Genomic DNA, 19,680 nt, shown 5'->3' on the forward strand with positions numbered 1-19,680 from the left:
AGAATGCGCAGGCGCACTGGTGTCACGTGATCACTCCCGGAAGCGCTGCTGGCTGGCTGGGTTCTGGGCGGGCTCCCGGCCGGTGGGATTTCGGAACTATGGCGAAGTACGGGAAGGAGCAGGATGCCCAGAGCATTGCTGCATTCACGGTGTTAAAGCGGGCGATGGAACTGGACTCGGGTTCCCGGTACCAGCAGGCCCTGGTGTGTTACCAGGAGGGGATTGACCTGCTCATGCAGGTCCTGAGAGGTGAGCAGGGAGCCGTGGAGAGAGGACTAGATGAAAGGAACTGGATCTCGCTGTGCCTGGGGCGGAGTTAAGAATCCTTGTGCACAACGAGAAAGCAAATACGAATACAGAAGGCGGATATTCTACAGAACAAGTGGACTGGTTTCGTTTATGCCTTTGATAGGTTGATGTCATCAAAAAAGAGGAACTGTACTCTAGATTTTTAAGAGACAGAATAAAATGTAACATATAAGCCTTGATAGGACTAGTTTTGAACGTAAATGTAAGAGACATTTCTGGATCAGTTTGGAACGTTTGAATAGAGATTGGGTAACACTCAAATTATTGACTTTGTTAAGCAGTATGTTTTTTTCGAAAACTGCCTTTGATTTTTTGAGATGCAGACTTGAGCGTCTTGGAAAGAGTTTGTCACGATATCTGAGTTTAATTTTAAGGAAGAGAAACAATTGGAGCAAATGTGGCAGAATGCTAACAATTCTTAAATCAATGTGATGAGTAATAAGGGTGTTCGTTACACAATTATCTTTACTTCTCTGTGTAGACGTTTTCGTTAGAAGTAAACAATAAAAACACGTAGCGGCAAAAAAAAAAAAAAATTGAGAAATTTCAGCGTGTACTGAAATCGGTGTGAGAAATCATAGTATTGTGAATGGGGCAGCCAGACTTTATCTGTTGTGTAATTATTCAATGTTGAGAAGTACCCAAATAACCACTAACAAATAGTACAATCCTTGGCACATAGTAGACACTCAGTAATTACATATTATATGTTTAATACATATGTTACATATGTATTATATAATTTATTTATTCGTATATTTTTATTTATGATAGTCACACAGAGAGAGAGTGAGAGAGAGGCAGAGGGAGAAGCAGGCTCCATGCACCGGGAGCTTGACGTGGGATTCGATCCCGAGTCTTCAGGATCGCGCCCTGGGCCAAAGGCAGGCGCTAAACCGCTGCGCCACCCAGGGATCCCTACATATGTATTATATAAAACTGGTTTAAGACTACCCCCTGCTCCCCAACCCCTGGAGCTCCCAGTCTGGCCTAAGATCTCTCATGTGTACCTTTAACAGAAGCCTTGAAAGAACAGCAGAGGGCGCTCTTCAAGGGTGAGTGCTTTCGTCAGAACTATAAAAACTACCGGGGTACCTGCCTGGGTGGCTCAGGTCATGATCTTGGGGTTCAAGAATAGAGCCATGCATTGGATTTCACGCTTGCGGGGAATCTGCTTCTCCCTCCTCACCCCCACTCATGCTCCAGCGCCCACTCTCAAATAAAATAAAATCTTAAAAAAAAAACAAAACTGTAAAATTATCTTGGGAGAGCCCGTTTGATGATGATAGTGATGATGGTGATAGGAGTAATTAATTATGAGTGTTGAGTGCTGACACTGTGCAGAGTACATCAAAATCATAATCTTGGGGTGCCTGGGTGGCTCAGGGGTGAGCATCTGTCTTTGGCTCAGGGCATGATCCTGGGGTCCTGGGATCGAGTCCCACGTCGGGCTCCCCACAGGGAGCCTGCTTCTCCCTCTGCCTATGTCTCTCTCTGCGTGGCTCATGAATAAATAAATACAGTCTTTAAAAAAAAAATCATAATGTTGTTTCACTCTACAATTGCCCTATGAAGTAGGAGGTAATGTTACCCTCATTTGCAGCATAAAATTAAACTTTTAAGTCTCACTACAATTAGTAGAGTCACAATTGGAACCCAAGGCTTTAAAGACTCTGGTATACTGACTGCCAAAATGAGATAGTGCACAGTGTTGGTCAGATGGAGCATTGCTAAAATTCTGGTGCTCTAGGGTTGTCAAGTGGAGCGCTGCTCAAGTTCTGGCACTCTGGGAATCTGAATCCGGAGAATCCAGTTTTGCTCCAGTGTGCTCCCTGATTCCACAGAAGTTATAGAGACAGTGACATAATCTTACAGATTAAGGTACAAATGCAAATAACGCCATATAGGGAATAAGTGCCAGGAGAGGGTTATAGACCAGTGCAATGAAGATTTAGACAGTTAAAGGTCATTTGGGGAAGGAAAAGTGGAGGTGGCTTTTGACAGGGGCTTTGGAGGAGTAAGTAGAATTTCAGCAATGAAATTCAGCTAAGTGTTTAAATTCTGTCTGTGCTGTTTTATTAAATAAGTTGGTTCCAGCATGTGTCTATAGAGAAAGAGTGAGAAGTTAAGTTTAAAGATAGAGTGAGTCTTGGAACACAGAGTGGATGGCCTTGACCGCCAGATTTTAACTCATTCCATAGATGAGGAGAAACCATTTAAAGTTTTTACAAAAGATTGGTGTAGTTAAAGTTGCATGTCAGGACTTGTCTCTATAAGGAATATGCTCTTCTCCTCTCAAGTATTTGTATTTTTATAGCATACTCCCTCTTTATACAAATATTACTTTCTCTGTGAGGCCTTCCCTGACCTCCTATGTAAAATTGCAGCCTCATCCTAGGACTCCCTTATCCTTCTTCCTTGTTTTATTTTATTTAATAACATTTACCACAATCTAACATACATACTTACCTGATTTACTTTTCTTGTTGTCTTTCCTCCAACTTGAATAAGAGAGGACAATTGTGTCTGTACTAGGCTTGAACAAGCCAGTACATATACTGTGGTTAATAAAAGAAGTTACACTGGGATCCCTGGGTGGCGCAGCGGTTTAGCGCCTACCTTTGGCCCAGGGCGCGATCCTGGAGACCCGGGATCGAATCCCACGTCGGGCTCCTGGTGCATGGAGCCTGCTTCTCCCTCTGCCTATGTCTCTGCCTCTCTCTCTCTCTCTCTGTGTGTGACTATCATAAATAAATAAAAAAAAATTAAAAAAATAAAAGAAGTTACACATAAGGAGAGCAGGAGGGCTAGAATGAACCCTATGGGATCAAAGTTATCATCATGAACTCGTGGTTTAAATTAAAAAAAAATATATATATATATACACACACACACACACAGTTGAATAGACAGAAATAAATGAAGATGTATATATATGTTAGTAACCCTACGTATATTTTCTAGCCATGTTGATTGAAAGAGCCTAGAAGTAGTGACAGGACTTTCCTAGTGGCAACAAGTACACTTGGCACCCAGAATTGGATTTCTTCATACCATTCTCCAACAAAGGAACCAGGGGTTCTTGGAAAAATGGTTGATTCCAGGGCTGGGGCAGGGAAAACACAAGATGAGTTGAAAACATTTTGCACCAGAAAGCAAGGAAGTGATCAAAATTTGAGGAGTCTTCTAAAGGACAGGGGCCAAGGATCCCTGGGTGGCACAGCGGTTTAGCACCTGCCTTTGGCCCAGGGCGCGACCCTGGAGACCCAGGATCGAATCCCACGTTGGGCTCCCGGTGCATGGAGCCTGCTTCTCCCTCTGCCTGTCTCTCTCTCTCTCTCTCTCTCTCTTGCTCTCTCTGTGACTATCATAAATAAATAAAAAATTAAAAAAAGAAAGGACAGGGGCCAACATGAAGGAGCTGTCAAAGCCAAAGCTGATAAAATTAGAACAAGAAAATAATAGTATTGCCATTTGCAATGACATCGATGGTGCTAGAGAGTATTATGCTAAGTGAAATAAGTCAGAGAAATACCATATGATTTCACTCATATGTAGAATTTAAGAAGCAAATGAGCAAAGAGAAAAAGAGAGGCAAACCAAGAAATAGATTCATAACTATAGAGAACAAACTGATGGAGGGATGGGTGAAATAGGTGATGGGGATTAAGAAGCGCACTTGTGATGAGTAGTGGGTGATGTATGGAAGTGTTGAATTACTATATTATAACCAGAAAGTAATATTACAATGTATGTTAACTAACTGGAATTTAAATAAAAAAACAATAGTATTGGATTACAACCCACAGACTAAAATAAATATGCATGAGTCCATATTGATATAAATTGATCATCGAATAAATAAGTAGATGGGAGGAGGGATAGCTCTTCTTTACAGTAGCATTCCAAGTTTATTTATTTATTTATTTTTAAGATTTTATTTATTCATGAGAGACACAGAGAGAAGGCAGAGACATAGGTAGAGGGAGAAGCAGGCTCCATGCAGAGAGCCCGATGTGAGACTTGATCCTGGATCTCTGGGATCACGCTCTGAACCAAAGGCAGACACTCAACTGCTGAGCCACTCACGCGTCCCGCATTCCAAATTTATAAATTAAATGATAGAATAGGAAATCTCTGTTTGACAGACACTCTAGTGATAGTTGTTGCAGGCAAGGACCATCAATGGGTGCTAAAATTAGTGGATAAAAGTGATGAGAAACAGGGTATCTTCCCACAAGAAGATATCATTTAGAAGGGACAAAATAGTGATTTTACAGTGGAGAAATCTTCGATTACCACATGATCAAAGTTAATGTCACCAGTAGTAACACATATTGACATCATGTACCCACTGAGAAGGGCCTGCTTTGATGATGATTTTTGTGCTAAAAATGTGTAACCTCAATCTAATCATGAGAAAACATCAATAGTTCCAAATGAGAGACATCCTACAAAATAACTGAGCCCTGTTTTCCTCAAATGTCAAAATCATAAAAGGTGGAGAGAGGCCAAGAACCTATACAGATTGGAGGAGAGGACACTAAGAAGACATGATAAGTATATGCTGTGTAAGATCCTGGACCAGAAAAGAAACTTTCTTTAGTGGGACAATTGGTGGAATACAAGGTTTGTAGATGAGTTAGTAGTGTTGTATCAGTGTTAATTTCCTAACTCTGATAATTGTACTATATTTATATATTAGTATTAGGGGAGTCTGGGTGAAAGGATGCTGTACCATTATTGCAATTTTTCTATAAATACAAAATTCTAAATATATTTTAATGGGAGTTTGATATAAGCAATATCAAAAGGGAGGAATGAAGAAACCAGAAGTGATTTGGTGACCGATTGGGTTTGGGGGTTAGGGCTTAGGTAAGATTTTACTGATAATGTATATTAAAAAAAATACCTTACATTTTTGAGATGGCTGGGAAAATAATTGAACATAAACTATAACCAGGAAGTCTAGAAGAGAAACTGATTTTGTGTAAGAAAGATAAGTGTTGGGACAGCCCGGTGGCTCAGTGGTTTAGCACTGCCTTCGGCCCAGGGCCTGATCCTGGAGACCCGGAATCGAGTCCCACGTCAGGCTCTTTGCACGGAGCCTGCTTCTCCCTCTGCCTGTGTCTCTGCCTCTGTGTGTGTGTGTGTGTGTGTGTGTGTGTGATGAATAAATAAATAAAATCTTAAAAAAAAAGAAAAAGATAAATGTTGTTTGCTATGTTTTGATTATGCTAAGATTTCAGACTTGTGGTTGATTACGACAAAACAATTCTTAGACTCAGGTTTGACATGTAATAAGCCACCTTTGTCACCTCACCAAATTTGATGTCCCCAGCTGTGAGACACAGTGGCAGAGTCTCCACTCAATAAAGCTGTTCCAGATGCTTAGTGTAAAAATGAAGGTCTTGCATGATCAAGCCAAATATGAGCACATTAGTGTATTTTAGGACTGAGGCAAACCATGCTTAAGGATAGGAAATTTGAAAAAAAAAAAAAAAAGGATAGGAAATTTGTGGAAAACTTGAGAAACTGGAAATAATGCCTGTACTAAATAGAAAAACTATTGGGAAATTTGAGAATGTATTTTTTAATTTGTAGGTACCAAAGATGATACAAAGAAACGTAATCTCCGAAAACAAATTTCTGGCTACATGGATAAAGCAGAAATAGTAAAGAAATACTTGGATCAAGAAAAAGAAGGTAAAGAGGCTAATTTACAGAACGTGTCCATAAGCTATTGTGACAAAGCTGATTTCATCCAATGTTTCTGGCTCTGCCTTTTGGAACTCTGTGGTCTGGACCATTTATCCCTGGGAGCCTACTGGTTTATTCTGCATTTCCACTTCCCTATACATAAGTTATTCTTAACCTTTTTGGGGGCGGACCCTGCAGTGGGGAGGTGGTTTTCACATATCCTCTTGAGAATCTGATGAAAGCTATACATACTGCAGAACTCTGCATGCTGTTTTAAGTTCACAGATCCCCATGAAGGTAATGTGTGAACTAAAGTTGAAATAATACTGCACAGAAATAGGGAATGTAAATCTTGTATTTTATTTCTATTTTCCTTTAGAAAATGAACAAAATGTTGAAGTAGCTAAAGAAACTCCTGGGACTTCTTTAGGATTTTGCTGTGAATCAAAACATTCCAGGAGTTAAGTATTCCTAATGACTGGAGATGCCATAGGTGTCCTTTCCTACTTATTATTAGTTTTCTACTCATGAGTATGCAGTTTACAAACATCTACCTATAAATGATCATCACCACTTTTGCCTGGCATACCTGCTTTTGTTAGCCAAAGTTACTACTGCCCTCAAAAAGCCAGTGTCTCCAGGGGCACCTGGGTGGCTCAGTCAGGTAAGTGTCTGACTCTTGGTTTCAGCTCAGGCCATGATCTCATGGATAATGAGATCGAACCTGTATTGGGCTCTGCTCGCAGGCAGCACAGTCTGCTTAAGATTGTCTCTCTTCCTCTGCCCCTCCCCACTCCCTACTCTCTTTAAATAAATAAATAAATAAATAAATAAATAAATAAATAAATAAATAAAATCTTAAAAAAAAAAAAATATATATATATATATATAAAAACCCGGGGATCCCTGGGTGGCGCAGCGGTTTAGCGCCTGCCTTTGGCCCAGGGCGCTATCCTGGAGACCCGGGATCGAATCCCATGTCGGGCTCCCGGTGCATGGAGCCTGCTTCTCCCTCTGCCTGTGTCTCTGCCTCTCTCTCTCTCTGTGTGACTATCATAAGTAAATAAAAAAATAAAAAAAAATAAAAAAAAAAAGCTTTAAAAAAAGAAAAAAAAAAAAAAACCCACCAGTGCTTCCAGCCCTCAGCTGCTCTTCCTCACTGTTCTTATATGGTCCTCCCCCACCTCTTCCTAGTATTCTGTATGAGCCCATACCCTGGGTACTCCCCTGCCGGAGCTCCTCTATTGGGTGGGAATAAAAAGTATTTACTTTACCCTAAATTTAAATGTACAATGAAACTTCCTTTTAAAACCTTGATTAAAAAAAAAAAAACCTTGATAAAATATAGTACCATCAGCATTGTGGCTTGAATACATTGGGTTAAATTAACCTATGTGGTTAGCTTGGCTTGAAAACTGATACATAGTTGCTAACATATTTGGGGAAATATTAGGAATAGAATCAAACTACTGGTCTTTAAACAAACTTTAAATATATAACAATCATGTAAATTAGGAACTACCATTAGAGGTCATATTTTTAAAAAACTTAAAGGTCTTTGATAACTAATTCAATAATTATTCATTTCGAATGAACAAAAGCAATGGAACTATCTTACTGATCCTGTGGGATCCTAGTCTTTGGCTTGGGTCGTTAAGAAGTGCTATAAGTTTCTGCTTAAAATATTCTATAAGTTCTTCCTTAGAGACTTCAAAATTCCACATAGTACTGCATTTATACGTTTAATACTTTAGCTATTAAATTGCAGGAACATAAAAAAGACTAAAATCTGAAGGGAAGGACAAGGAAGCTCTGGAGTTCTAGCTTATTGTTCTACTCACGTGACAGAGTATCAGCTATCATTATACATATGGGCTTCTCTTAGATAAACTGCCTGGTCTGTAGGATTTGACCCAAGAACCTGTTCCAAGAAATCTCTGGACTTTCCCACTTGGCCTCCATGAAGATAAAAATCACTTATGGGATTGTTTGCCTTATTTATCTCTGTATGTGTAGCATCTTGCTTTGTGCCTCATATATATGTAGTAGGTATTCAGAAATATTTGCTGAGTGGAGGAGTTAAAAAAATTAACTTGTATCAGATCCTGATTAATCACTGTATGTAAATATGTGTAAAAGGAATATAAATGGTCATTGGTTATATTATTGAAATTGTGTTTTGTAGATGGAAAATATCATATGCAGATTAAAATAGAAGAGAATGCAACTGGTTTCAGTTATGAGTCACTTTTTCAACAATACCTTAATGAAACAGTTACAGAAGTTTGGATACAAGATCCTTACATTAGACAGATTCATCAGGTAGGTGAAATGTACAAAAATATGATGAAATGTTATTTAAAATGTATGAGTTAGTAATAACCTATCCTGATGTCTTTCAGCTATATAACTTTCTTCGATTTTGTGAGATGCTTATTAAGAAACCATGTAAAGTAAAAACTATTCATCTTCTCACATCTCTGGATGAAGTAGGTATCTGGAAGCATTTACTGTTTCTGCATTTACTTTTTCTTCATTCACTTTATTCAGATACAAGATGTAGTTTGAGCAAGGAAAATGTGGACACTGCTTCAGCTAGAACTATTTCTTCGGGATTATCTAACTACAGGACTAAAATACCTTCCTTCCAAACAATGCTGTTGATTTTTTTTCTGATTTTGTTGTACCTCGCATTGGGCCACTTTGCTAAGCTCTTTGATTCAAATAGTTTGTCAGTTTAGTCTCTTGGATGTTCCAGGATATGATCACATGTTTGCACTATTGACAGTTTTATCTCTTCTTTACCAATGATTATATAGTATTGGCCTTCTGGTGGATCATAGCATAATAGCATCTCTATCTTGATTTTGACTTAAATAGGAATGCTCCTAAATAAACCAGATTTCTAGGATTAACTTGAAAAGAAAGCAGTTCCATCTGAATAACTAAGTAGCATTACTAGGGGTACCTGGGTGGCTCGGTCATTGAGCATCTGCCTTCTGCTTGGGTTGTGATCCGGGGTTCTGGGATGGAGTCCCGCATCGGGCTCCCCAGAGGGAGCCTGCTTCTCCCTCTGCCTGTGTCTCTGCCTCTTTCTGTGTGTCTCTCATGAATAAATAAATGAAATCTTAAAAATAAATAGCATTACTAAAATACCTTTTAGGAGATGGGACAGAGTTGTGTTATGTACACGTTAGAAAAAAATTTTGATAAAAACAATTGCTGTTAAACTGCTTTATGCTCTGGTTGCTTCTTTGAGATAATAGACTTTGAAACTAGTATAGAATCTTTTCCATTTTAATTCATTCTATGATATACATTGCATAGCTTAATGATAATTTAAAATATTAGTAACTGAACAGAAAATTGTATCTTTCCTATTTACAGGGTAGTGGGAAACAGCAGCAAAGTAGTGGCCTGCAAGAAATAAAAAAGTCACTCCAAGATCATGGAGTGCTGTTGGAATTAAAATATTCTTCTTCAGTACATGACCGAGAAATTAGGTTAGTGTATAGCAATATTTTAATTTTTATGCAGTTGAAAATATTTTTCTTTTAATAAGTTTTACATAATTACATATAAATATTCAATTTATTAAAATGTTAAGTAAAGATTAATTTTAGTATCTTTTCACTTTCGAGGAAAAAAATCTGGCTTATTATGTCTGAGTTTCATGTTTCCTAATGGATTAGAGTTTATGTGTTCTGTTGCTTTTCTGTTCAATTATACATATAGTGTTATGGTATTGGGATAATTTTTCTGGTAATAATATTTAATATTTTGATGATTTTAGTTTTTCTTGTTTATTAAATAATCACATAGGTGTGACAATATGCTATAGTGTCTACAAGGAAACAGCATATGCAGGTATCTTAGTAATATGTTTGTGGCTTTTATATGTTTAGAGTACTGCACCCTTAGTTTTAATGAAAACTTAAGCATAACCTAAATGCAGTGCTATTGTTGAAGCAGAGGTTGGGATCCAGAGCTCTTCTTCCTTATGTCCTCCATCTCTAGGTAGGGGAACCGCTGCAATACTCTGTAGTCTGCCTGAATACACTTCGTAGAACAGGAAAGTTTTATCAGAAATCTGAAATTCAAGAATAAGATTTAATTTAATTGTTAAACTTGTTACCAGCTAATCAAATCAACTAATGGTTTCTTTAGATGTTTCATTTCATTGGAAACATAGCCCATGAGTAACCCTCGGTTTGGTTCAACTCGTGCTGCTGCCGAAAGTGATTTTCTTTGTTATGAGGAAATGTTGCTGATACTTGCACTATATCTTTGATAATTGTCTGACTCAACTGTCTAGAATATAATACTGTATACTATTTCAATAGGTTTAACAATGGATGGATGATTAAGATTGGAAGGGGACTCGATTATTTTAAGAAACCACAGGTAGGATATAGTCTTAAGAGTGAGTATGTTGCACTCTTTTTGTATCATTTTAATAAACTGGCTTTGGGCTTTTTTGTTGTTTAAAAAAAAAAAAAAAAAAACCTCTTTTCTTCTCTTCTTAGAGTCGATTTTCCCTTGGATATTGTGATTTTGACTTAAGACCATGTCATGAAACCACAGTGGACATTTTTCATAATAAGCACACAAAAAAAATATGACGGGTAGTCACCTAATTTGTATTATATATTTCTATTTTAAGTTAATATTGATTTTGTTGTTGTTTTTACTTTGGACAGATCATTCCTATAATTATGAATTTAACAATAAATTTTTATATTTCTAACTTATGGATCCATTGTTCAGTTATGTAACCAAACCTAAATATTTTTATAAATACATTATTTAGTAGATTTAGGTATTTCTAGTCACAAGGTTAATTTAAACATTTTACTAGCTTTTCTCTTATTTGACTGTTGGAGAATGGATCAATAAATAATAAGCACTATTATGAAGATGAATTCAATGTTAATTTTGCCCCTGGGAATTTAGAGTCCAGGAAGAAAAATCATGGATTAGAATATTCTTTTAAGAGACAGATGGGCTTGTGCTTCTAATAACCAGGAGAAAAAAAATGTTAATTTTATAACAAGTGTCCCTGGTAGAAATTTACCAACATTCATTTATCCAATATTACCTAACTCCGTAAAGGTAAACCAACCTGCTTAGTTACACAGGTACATTTTACAGCTTATTCAGTCTTGGTTGGCACATTTGTAAAGCCTTGCAGTTTAAGATCAACTGTTTTGGCATCCATCCAGATGCCAGTTGAGTGGTTGGGGACGAAGACTAGGTTCCATGGAGATAGGTTGGGGTTGGGAATAAAGGTAGAGGTAACGAGCAGTCTGGAAGCTTAAAGAATAAGCTAAGTCAGTCTGTGGAGGGAAAGAGAAGTATTAGTGTTAGGGAGTACACATAAAACATCACATCTGGAGAAGACTGAAGATTACATTCAAGATTAAATAGTATGAAAGGACCAAAGCCAGGTAGAAGCCATGGGAATAAGATTGGGCAGAGTGGTCCTGGGTGACTTGAACACCAGCTTTATGTTCTACCTCTGGGAGCCACCTGACTAAATTGGCATAAAAGACCAAGAAGGGATTCCGGAAAAGTTCCTAATGTTTTTCATTAATGTTTTCAGGTTCAGGTGCTGGTAATGCTGAACCTGAAAAGACTCAAACCAGTGTGCCAAGCTTGGTTATATGGAAATTCAGGGTCTCAGGAGAGCAAGTATTGGACCTAATCAGAAGTTAATTTTCTGCAAAGTATCGTAGCTTATTTTGCCAGGTACCTATCAGCATGTGGAAGTAGAGAGGCTTTTCATTCAGGTGAGAACATGTATTAGACCTCCTTATTTTCATTGTAAAATAACCACTCTGATTTCTTTTAGAGCATATGTATCTATCACTGTAGAGATTCAGCAGTCCACAACCCTGTGAAATTAACTTTTATTCAACCCGTATAGGAATCCTGCCTAAGAGATATTGATATTTAAGGAAAAGTGCCTATCCATTATTTATAATAATGGATAAAGCAATAATGCTATCCATTATTCTATATATTTGAAATCTATCCCCAGATCCAATTAGAACATCAGAAGACTACTAGATGCAAGTTACTTATTAAATACATCAAGAAATGTGCAAGAACTCTGTGAGTAAACTAAACTTTATGGAGGATTGTAAAAGGAAAGTAGGGAAAGACAAATTATATTCTTGGATGGGAAAGCTTAATAAATATCATTTCTCCCTAAGTTAATTTTATAAATTAATTGACAGAGACTAATGCTAGGAAACTTGCCTGACCAGCTATAAAGACATAAAGTTACTATATATATATATATATATATATACACACACACACTATATACTATAGTACTTTATATATATATAAATATATAGTATAAATATAGTTATATTTATATATAAATATAGTTATATTTATATAAACTTATATACAGTATATATAAAAATTTATATAAATATATAGTATATAAATATATACTATAAATATCTAGTATAAAGTACTTTTATATATAAAGTTACTATATATATATACTATATATAGTAACTTTATATATACACATTTTTTAAATGTATGGGCGTATGGGCATAAGAATGGACAAATCAGTGGGATAGAATAAGGAGTCTGAAAATATCTGAGAGAGTAAGTGAATGTAAAAAAAAAAAAAGTAAGTGAATGTGTGTATGGGTCCTTTTTTTTTTTTTTTTTTTGGTATGGGTCCTTAATGCACTACAAAGGTATGGTTCATATTAGTGGGGAAAGAGTAGATTATTCAATAAATGTTTGGAAAAAACATTAGATTTCTACCTCACATAGTTATTCTGTTAGAGCTAATTAAATAAAAAAAATGTTTTTTTAACTCCACTAAATGTACTAAGTATAACACAAAACCCAGGAATTATCAAGGAAAAGGCAAAAGATCTGATCATGTAAGTATTGAAAATTTGATTAAAAATGATAAAAAGTTAACACGAGATCAAATTTATAGTATATAGAGAAAGGATTAATAGTACTAATATATAAGGAAGATAGCCAAACTTTCAGGAAGTGAACTCAATCTTACCTCTGTTAGCCTCACTGCCTCACCAAGGAATTTGTCCTTTTAGCCATGACTCCCTTTGCTGCATTGTTTCTGCCAGTATAGACATTCCTAGCCAGATACCACCCACCCTATTTCTTTGTTTTTAATTAACAAACTTCTTGAAGTTCTTTATACAATTTTTTCCAATTACCTCATCTCCCTATTCATATTTCAACTCACTTCAATCAGGCTACCCAGTCACTCCACTGAAATTGCTCTTATCAAAGTCAACAATGACTTCCATCAGTGAGTGCTTCTTAACCTTCATATTACCTTTCAGAAGTATTTGACCAAGAGGGCCACTCCCTTCTTGAAATTCTCAAATACCATGAAACATATTTTCCTTCTCCTCCATCCTGTCTCTTAAATATTGGTGTTAAGTCATATACTAAGTAGTAACATTTTTTTTTAATTTGCGCTCTCCCCCAAGTGATTAGTAATTTCTTAGTGAAAAGCAACAGGAACTGCTCTTACTTGATATAAGCAAAAAAGAGATTATAAAGATAGTGGGTAGTTCAGGCCATCACCACCGAGGTACAGACTTGGCCTTGGAAGTTATGCAGCAAAAAAAACCACATCTAGATCACAACACAGAACTAATCAAATGGTACCACTGCTGATCCCAAGGCAAGACCTGGACTCAGTAGTCTTATTACCACTTCTGTCACTTAAATTACCAGATAGTACACTGCTACTCTCAGTGCCTTGCTACTCCTAGAAATTCAGGCTCCTGGTACTACTGCCAGAGAAGTGTTTTCACCATCCCATGTTCTCTGTCATGATGCATTCAGATTCTGAAGCAAGTACATCTGATTGGCAGAACCTAAGACATATGCCCTTACCCTAGATTCAAGAGAGGCTAGGTAGGAAAAGAGTACAGTGGAAATTTCAGTTTCCACAGAGTAGAGTGTTGTTGGTTTGCAACCTCTGGAGTTCCCCAGGTGAAATTCAAAACTGGCCTTCATAAACTCAGTGCAAGGAAAGAATGAAAAAAGAGGCAGACCATTCCAGATTGGAGGGTGGGGTTTAATAACCAAGGGAACTTACATATAAGGCTTTTCTTGGGTGACTACAAGATTCTACACATGCTTGCAGAATCTCAAGAGTTCATAGAGGCTTTGATGGAATTCAAGTCACATGTACAATCCAGATAGTCTCAGGATCATATTAGTCTCTCAAGGCTGAATTTTTGAAGTGGCTCCTAATGTTGGAGCAGTGGGTACACATTCTAAGGGCAGGGGAGGGTGTAAAGAGCCTCCAATTGCCCATATTCAGTTCAGGGGTCAACTGGCATCACATCCTCTTGATGACCTCTCCAACAAACCAGGTTTGACCTCACAGCAAAGTTTATAAGGTAGAGGTGACTAAGGTGCTAAACACTTTAAGCTTTAAATGAGTTATAAAAGTTCACAGTTATCCATTTTCATGACTTAAAATTCTATGTATATGCTGTCAACTCCTAAATATATAAAATAAGCCAAAACTTTTCCTTGGATCTGTGATCTCATATATTCAGCTGCCTATTTGGCATTTCCTGTGGCATCTCAGAAGCACACAGGCATTTCAAATATAGGATGCTGCAACTGAACTTTGGAAACACACTCCCCCACTCCTTGTACTTACTCCCATTCATCCAGTTGCTCAAATAAGAAATCTAGGATTCATTTTTGATTCCTCATTCTCCTTGAACCCCATATGGAAACAATCAGAAAATTCTGCGGGCTCCAGCTGCAAAACATACCTTTTCTATTCAGGTGATGCTTGTTAAATTGCCCTTTTGGAACCCAAAGCCCTTAACACCTTTCACCTGATGGTATCCTCGCTCTTGAGAAACAAATGGTATCAGAAAATCAGGAGTGCTTTATTGCCCCAAAGCATATCCTATCAGGATACCTTTCTTGGAAAGTAACTTTCACGCAGCAAATGTAATGCTTAAAAAATATGTCCATGAGAAATCTCTTCAAATTGTTTATTTGCCGTTTAATATTGCTGTAGAAGAACAGAAGGACCTGCCTGTGAATCCTGCCTCAAATGAAGAACAGTTAGACTGTCATTTGTGTTTGTCTCAGGAGTCACTTGAAAAGCAAAATCCCAGGGCGCTTGGGTGGCTCAGTGATTGAGCATCTGCCTTTAGCTCAGGGCATGATCCGGGGTCCTGGGATCCAGTCCTTTATCAGGCTCCCCAGAGGGAACCTGCTTCTCCCTCTGCCTATGTCTCTGCCTCTCTCTCTCTGTGTCTCTCATGAATAAAGAAATAAAATCTTAAAAAAAAAAAAAAAAGTAAAATTCCCTCCACTTACTCCACTTCTGCTTTGAGAAAACCAGTTGCAGGTGAAACCCTGTTTGTCCACTCCTGCCCCTCCCCTTCTTCACAAAAAAAAAAAAAAGGGAGGGGGATGAGATCTGGATCTACTCAGGTACAAGACAAGAACTCATAAGAGCTAAATTCACATGTTAAAATCCTAACCTATAGTACCTCAGAATGTAACTGTATTTGGAGACAAGGTCTTCAAAGAGTTATAAAGTTAAAATGATGTCTTTAGAGTGGACCCTAATCCAGTAAGATTGATGTCCTTATAAGAAGTGGACATTTTGAGCAGCCTGGGTGGCTCAGCCATTTAGTGCTGCCTTCAGCCCAGGGCGTGATCCTCAAGACCCAGGATCGAGTCCCACGTCAGGTTCCCTGCATGGAGCCTGCTTCTCTCTCACCTGTGTCTCTGCCTCTCTGTTTCTCATGAATAAATAAATAAAGTATTTTTTAAAAAGTGGACATTATGACACATATGCACACTCAGAGGAAATTTAACAGTACCCTAATTGGTCTTAAGTGTTAACGTGCTTCCAACTTATGCACTCCTTGCTTGCTGACCTAAATCTCAGTTTATAACAGTACTAACCTACTTCCCTTGAGATTCTGTGAAGTGCTGGCCTTGAGGAACAAAGAACCGGACTTTCCAGAAGATAAGGCCTGATCACACTCAAACAGCCACCACTGGTCATGGCATCCTTGATAAGAGACATCCGGGAGCCTTGATTCCTGGTACAGGGGCACGGGTCCAGACTGCTTTGCCAGGACATGGCTTGTTGGGCTGCAGGGACATGCTTTACTGAGAGACACCTAGGAGCCTTGATTGTTGGTAGAGCAGAGGATTCTGGAAGATTTTTCGAGAACAGATGATTAATTTCTGAGTACCAAGTTCCGCACATAGACCCCTCACCATTCCCTGCACCTTCCCTTTTAAAAATCTGCTTCCCCTGGACAGGGAAGATGGTCTTTGAGACATTAATCTGCCATTTTCCCAAGTTGCTAACTTCCTGAATAAAGCAACATTTCATTTGCAACCAACACTTGTCTCTTGAATATTGGCTTTCGAGTGGCGAGTTTGGAACTAGTCCTCTTCCCAATAACAAAAAGACCATGTGAGGACACAGGTAGAAGGCAGCTATCTGCATGCCAAGGTGAGAGGCCCCAGGAGACACTAAACACACCAGGCTTGGGTTTGATCTTGGACTTCCTGGCCTCCAGGACTGAGAAAATATATTTTTATTATTTAAGCCACCTAACTTGTGGTATTTTGTTATGATAGCTCTAGCAGATTAATATATACTGCTTTGTTCCAATAAATCAGAATTAAACGTTGCCCCGAAAATGGAAGTCGTCCTTAATTTTTGACAAGTGCTTAACATAATGTCAGCATCTTTCCATGGCTACTGCCAGCATCACCGCTGCTGGGGTTCCTGCAGTTATCTCCCAAATGGCTTTCTGCTTCCTGTCTTCTCTCACTCCAATCCATTCTCCACAGAGCAGACAATAGGCTTTATAACAACTGCAGTGGGGCACCTGGGTGGCTCAGTGGTTGAGCGTCTTTCGCTCAGGTCATGATCCTGGGGTCCTGGGATTGAGTCCCACATCGGGTTTCTTGTGAGGAGCCTGTTTCTCCCTCTGCCTATGTCTCTGCCTCTCTCTCATGAATAAATAAAATCTTTAAAAGACAAACAAAAAGTGAAAACTGCAGTATCACTGCACTTAAAATAAGATCTTGGGCTATCTGTCCCTACCGGATCTGGTCTCTTCATCCTCATCTTGCTCCATTCTCCCCTTGTTCCCACACTTCAGTTTGCCTATACTTCCTTTGACACCATCAATAACCTAGCTTTTACCCACTTGAGAGCTTCCTGTATGCTGTTGTGTGGTAGATTATACTTTACAAAAATGGCTTCAATAAGATCCCCCAGACCCAGTAATAATTTTTATAATAACTTTCACATACTTCCCATGGAGAGAGGTGCTATGGATGTTCTCTCCTCTTGGATTTGGATGCATGTGTGACTATACAAGTTGCTTCCAAGATAAGGTTTTAAGAGGACATGGTTTCTGTTGGGCTTTCTTGAGTCACTTTTTCTGGGAATCCAGCTACCATGCTGTGAGGGAGTTCAGGCAGCCTTGATTAGGCCCAAGTGGAAAGGAATTGAAGCCCTCAACCCATAGCTCCAGCTGAGCTTCCAGCCAATTGCCAGCACGTTTGCCAGCCATGTGAGCCATCCTGTAGCAAGTTATTTCCAGCCCTTTAAGCTGCCCTCGCTAATGCCACTGGATCATATGCGCTATCCCCATCAAAGCTCAAATTGCAGATTTGTGAATAAATGTTTTAAGCCACTAAGTTTTGGAGTGGTTTGTTAAGTGGCAATAGATAACTAATAAAACTGGAAATACTCCCCACTTCGCTCTGCTTGGCTGCTTTCTTCTCGTTCTTCAGGTCTCCATTTCAGTATTGTCTGATAGCTCTAGCTAGGTAGCCCGTATTATTGTCTGTTATAACTACCTAGGCTTTCCTTGCTTTATAATTACATACTAATTTGTCTACATTTCCTATTAGGCAACTCCAGTCTTGACCTATTAGTGAGTGATAATTTTTAAAAGATGAAGTAAAAATCAAGTATGTCAAGTAAGTGAATAGTATATGGTAAGTATTCCTTTTAGGTATAGATGATATCTATGCTAGTATTTTTTTTTTTTTTTTACTCTAGTTTTTAAGGAGTTTAAACCCAGTAGACCAAACTGTCAGTTCCTGAGGTCAGTAATCATGTCTCACTCACCATGAACATCCAACAATTCAAAGTACCTGGCACATAGTAGGCACTCATAAAGCACACAGTAAATACTGTAGAAATCAGAGGAGTATATGAATGAACTGTGGAGACACAAACTGGTTCCTGTGATGTTACTCTTTGAAGAATTTTGGCAATTTCTTCATAAGAGATGTAGAGACACAGCAAAACCTTCAGCAGGGGTTTTGGGGAAAGAAGAGACATGAGCATATTTGTTCACACTACGCATAAGGATCCATTGAGTGGAGAGAAAAATGTAAGATAAAAAAGATAATTATTTTTTTAAGATTTTATTTATTCATGAGAGACACACAGAGGCAGAGACATAGGCAGAGGGAGAAGCAGGCTCCCTGTGGGGAGACTGATGCAGTACTTGATCCCATGACCCCGGGATCATGACCTGAGCCTAAGGCAGACGCTCAACCACTGAGCCACCTGGGTGCCCCAAAAAGATAAATATTTAATAGCACAAGGCCCAAACAGGTTGGAAAGGACACAGATACAGGTACAACAAGAGGAGTTAACCTTAAGGAAAAAGTGTTAGAGAATGAGATCTGTTGAGAGGAAATAAGGTGCTGAAGGAGCTCATTTATGAAAGCCTACACTGTCAAATTGAGTCAAGTTTTGTGACAAAAGAAGTGGAGTTCCAAGTTTAAGAAAAGTGGAAACATTTATGAACAAGGCCCCTGAAGGATGAGGGAGTCCATGGAGAGGGGTTGAATCTAACATCAATAGAGAATAAATATAAATTGAAAACTATAAATATGAAATTGGGTTCATCTGCATGATTATGTGAATTTTCCTGTCATCTGGGTATGATAGGAATGAAAAATCAATTGATGGAATCATAACAATAAAATATTGGCCATTGTAGGTCAAGAGAGAAAAGCAAATGAGAATGTGGTAAGAAAGAATACTTGAAATAATTCAGGGTTGGGTAGGAAGAGAGGTGCAGCAAGAGATCTGGAGAGTTAAGGGCTTAGAAAAGTGCCATGGGCTTAATTTAACGGGAGAGGATGGAAGTACAGCTGACACCTGAATAACGGGGTCAGAGATGCTAGACATGGCACAGTTGAAAATCTACATATAACTTTTGACTTCCCAAAAACTTAATTGGTAGCTTACTGACCAGAAGCCTTACTAATAACCGTCAAGACATATTTCGTATGTATTACTGTATTCTTACAATAAAGCTAGAAAAAATGTTATTTAAAAATTTTAAGAGAAAATAAATTTATAGCACTGTAAAACATCTACATATAATTGAAACAAAGGAAGAACTTTAGAGTTTAAGGTATCAGGGGTGACAAGAAGCCTGGGTTATATTCCTTAGAAGTAAAAAAACAAAAGCAAAAACAAAACTCAGAGATCACAGTGTTGAATATGGTATACATACCCACAATGGTAACAGAGAAAGGAGCAGATATATGTGTGCTAGATTTAAAAAAAAAAAAAATCAATGAAGAAAGAGGTAGAGTATCCTGCAGGCCAGTAGA

The 19,680-nt window shown here is 38.1% G+C and overlaps 1 protein-coding gene across 3 annotated transcripts; it reads left to right on the forward strand.

Moving 5' to 3' along the window:
• The first annotated feature begins 19 nt into the window (after positions 1 to 19).
• MITD1 (microtubule interacting and trafficking domain containing 1) lies at positions 20 to 19,666 on the forward strand. Of its 3 annotated transcripts, XR_012003278.1 has the most exons (8): positions 20 to 249; positions 5,914 to 6,015; positions 8,195 to 8,331; positions 8,412 to 8,498; positions 9,397 to 9,512; positions 10,353 to 10,413; positions 11,612 to 11,798; positions 17,953 to 19,666. XR_012003278.1 is itself a non-coding variant. In XM_072768012.1 (7 exons), the coding sequence occupies exons 1-7, from the start codon at positions 99 to 101 to the stop codon at positions 11,711 to 11,713; spliced, it is 756 nt and encodes a 251-aa protein (XP_072624113.1). In that variant the 5' UTR covers positions 20 to 98; the 3' UTR covers positions 11,714 to 12,299. The 3 variants fall into 3 exon arrangements, 2 of the variants coding, with proteins under 2 accessions (XP_072624113.1, XP_072624114.1); XM_072768012.1 differs by lacking the exon at positions 17,953 to 19,666 and having other exon boundaries at positions 11,612 to 12,299; XM_072768013.1 differs by lacking the exons at positions 11,612 to 11,798; positions 17,953 to 19,666 and adding an exon at positions 10,536 to 10,756 and having other exon boundaries at positions 22 to 249.
• The last annotated feature ends 14 nt before the right edge of the window (positions 19,667 to 19,680 follow it).

This window comes from Canis lupus, chromosome 11 (assembly GCF_048164855.1).
Source record: "Canis lupus baileyi chromosome 11, mCanLup2.hap1, whole genome shotgun sequence".
NCBI lineage: Eukaryota > Metazoa > Chordata > Mammalia > Carnivora > Canidae > Canis > Canis lupus.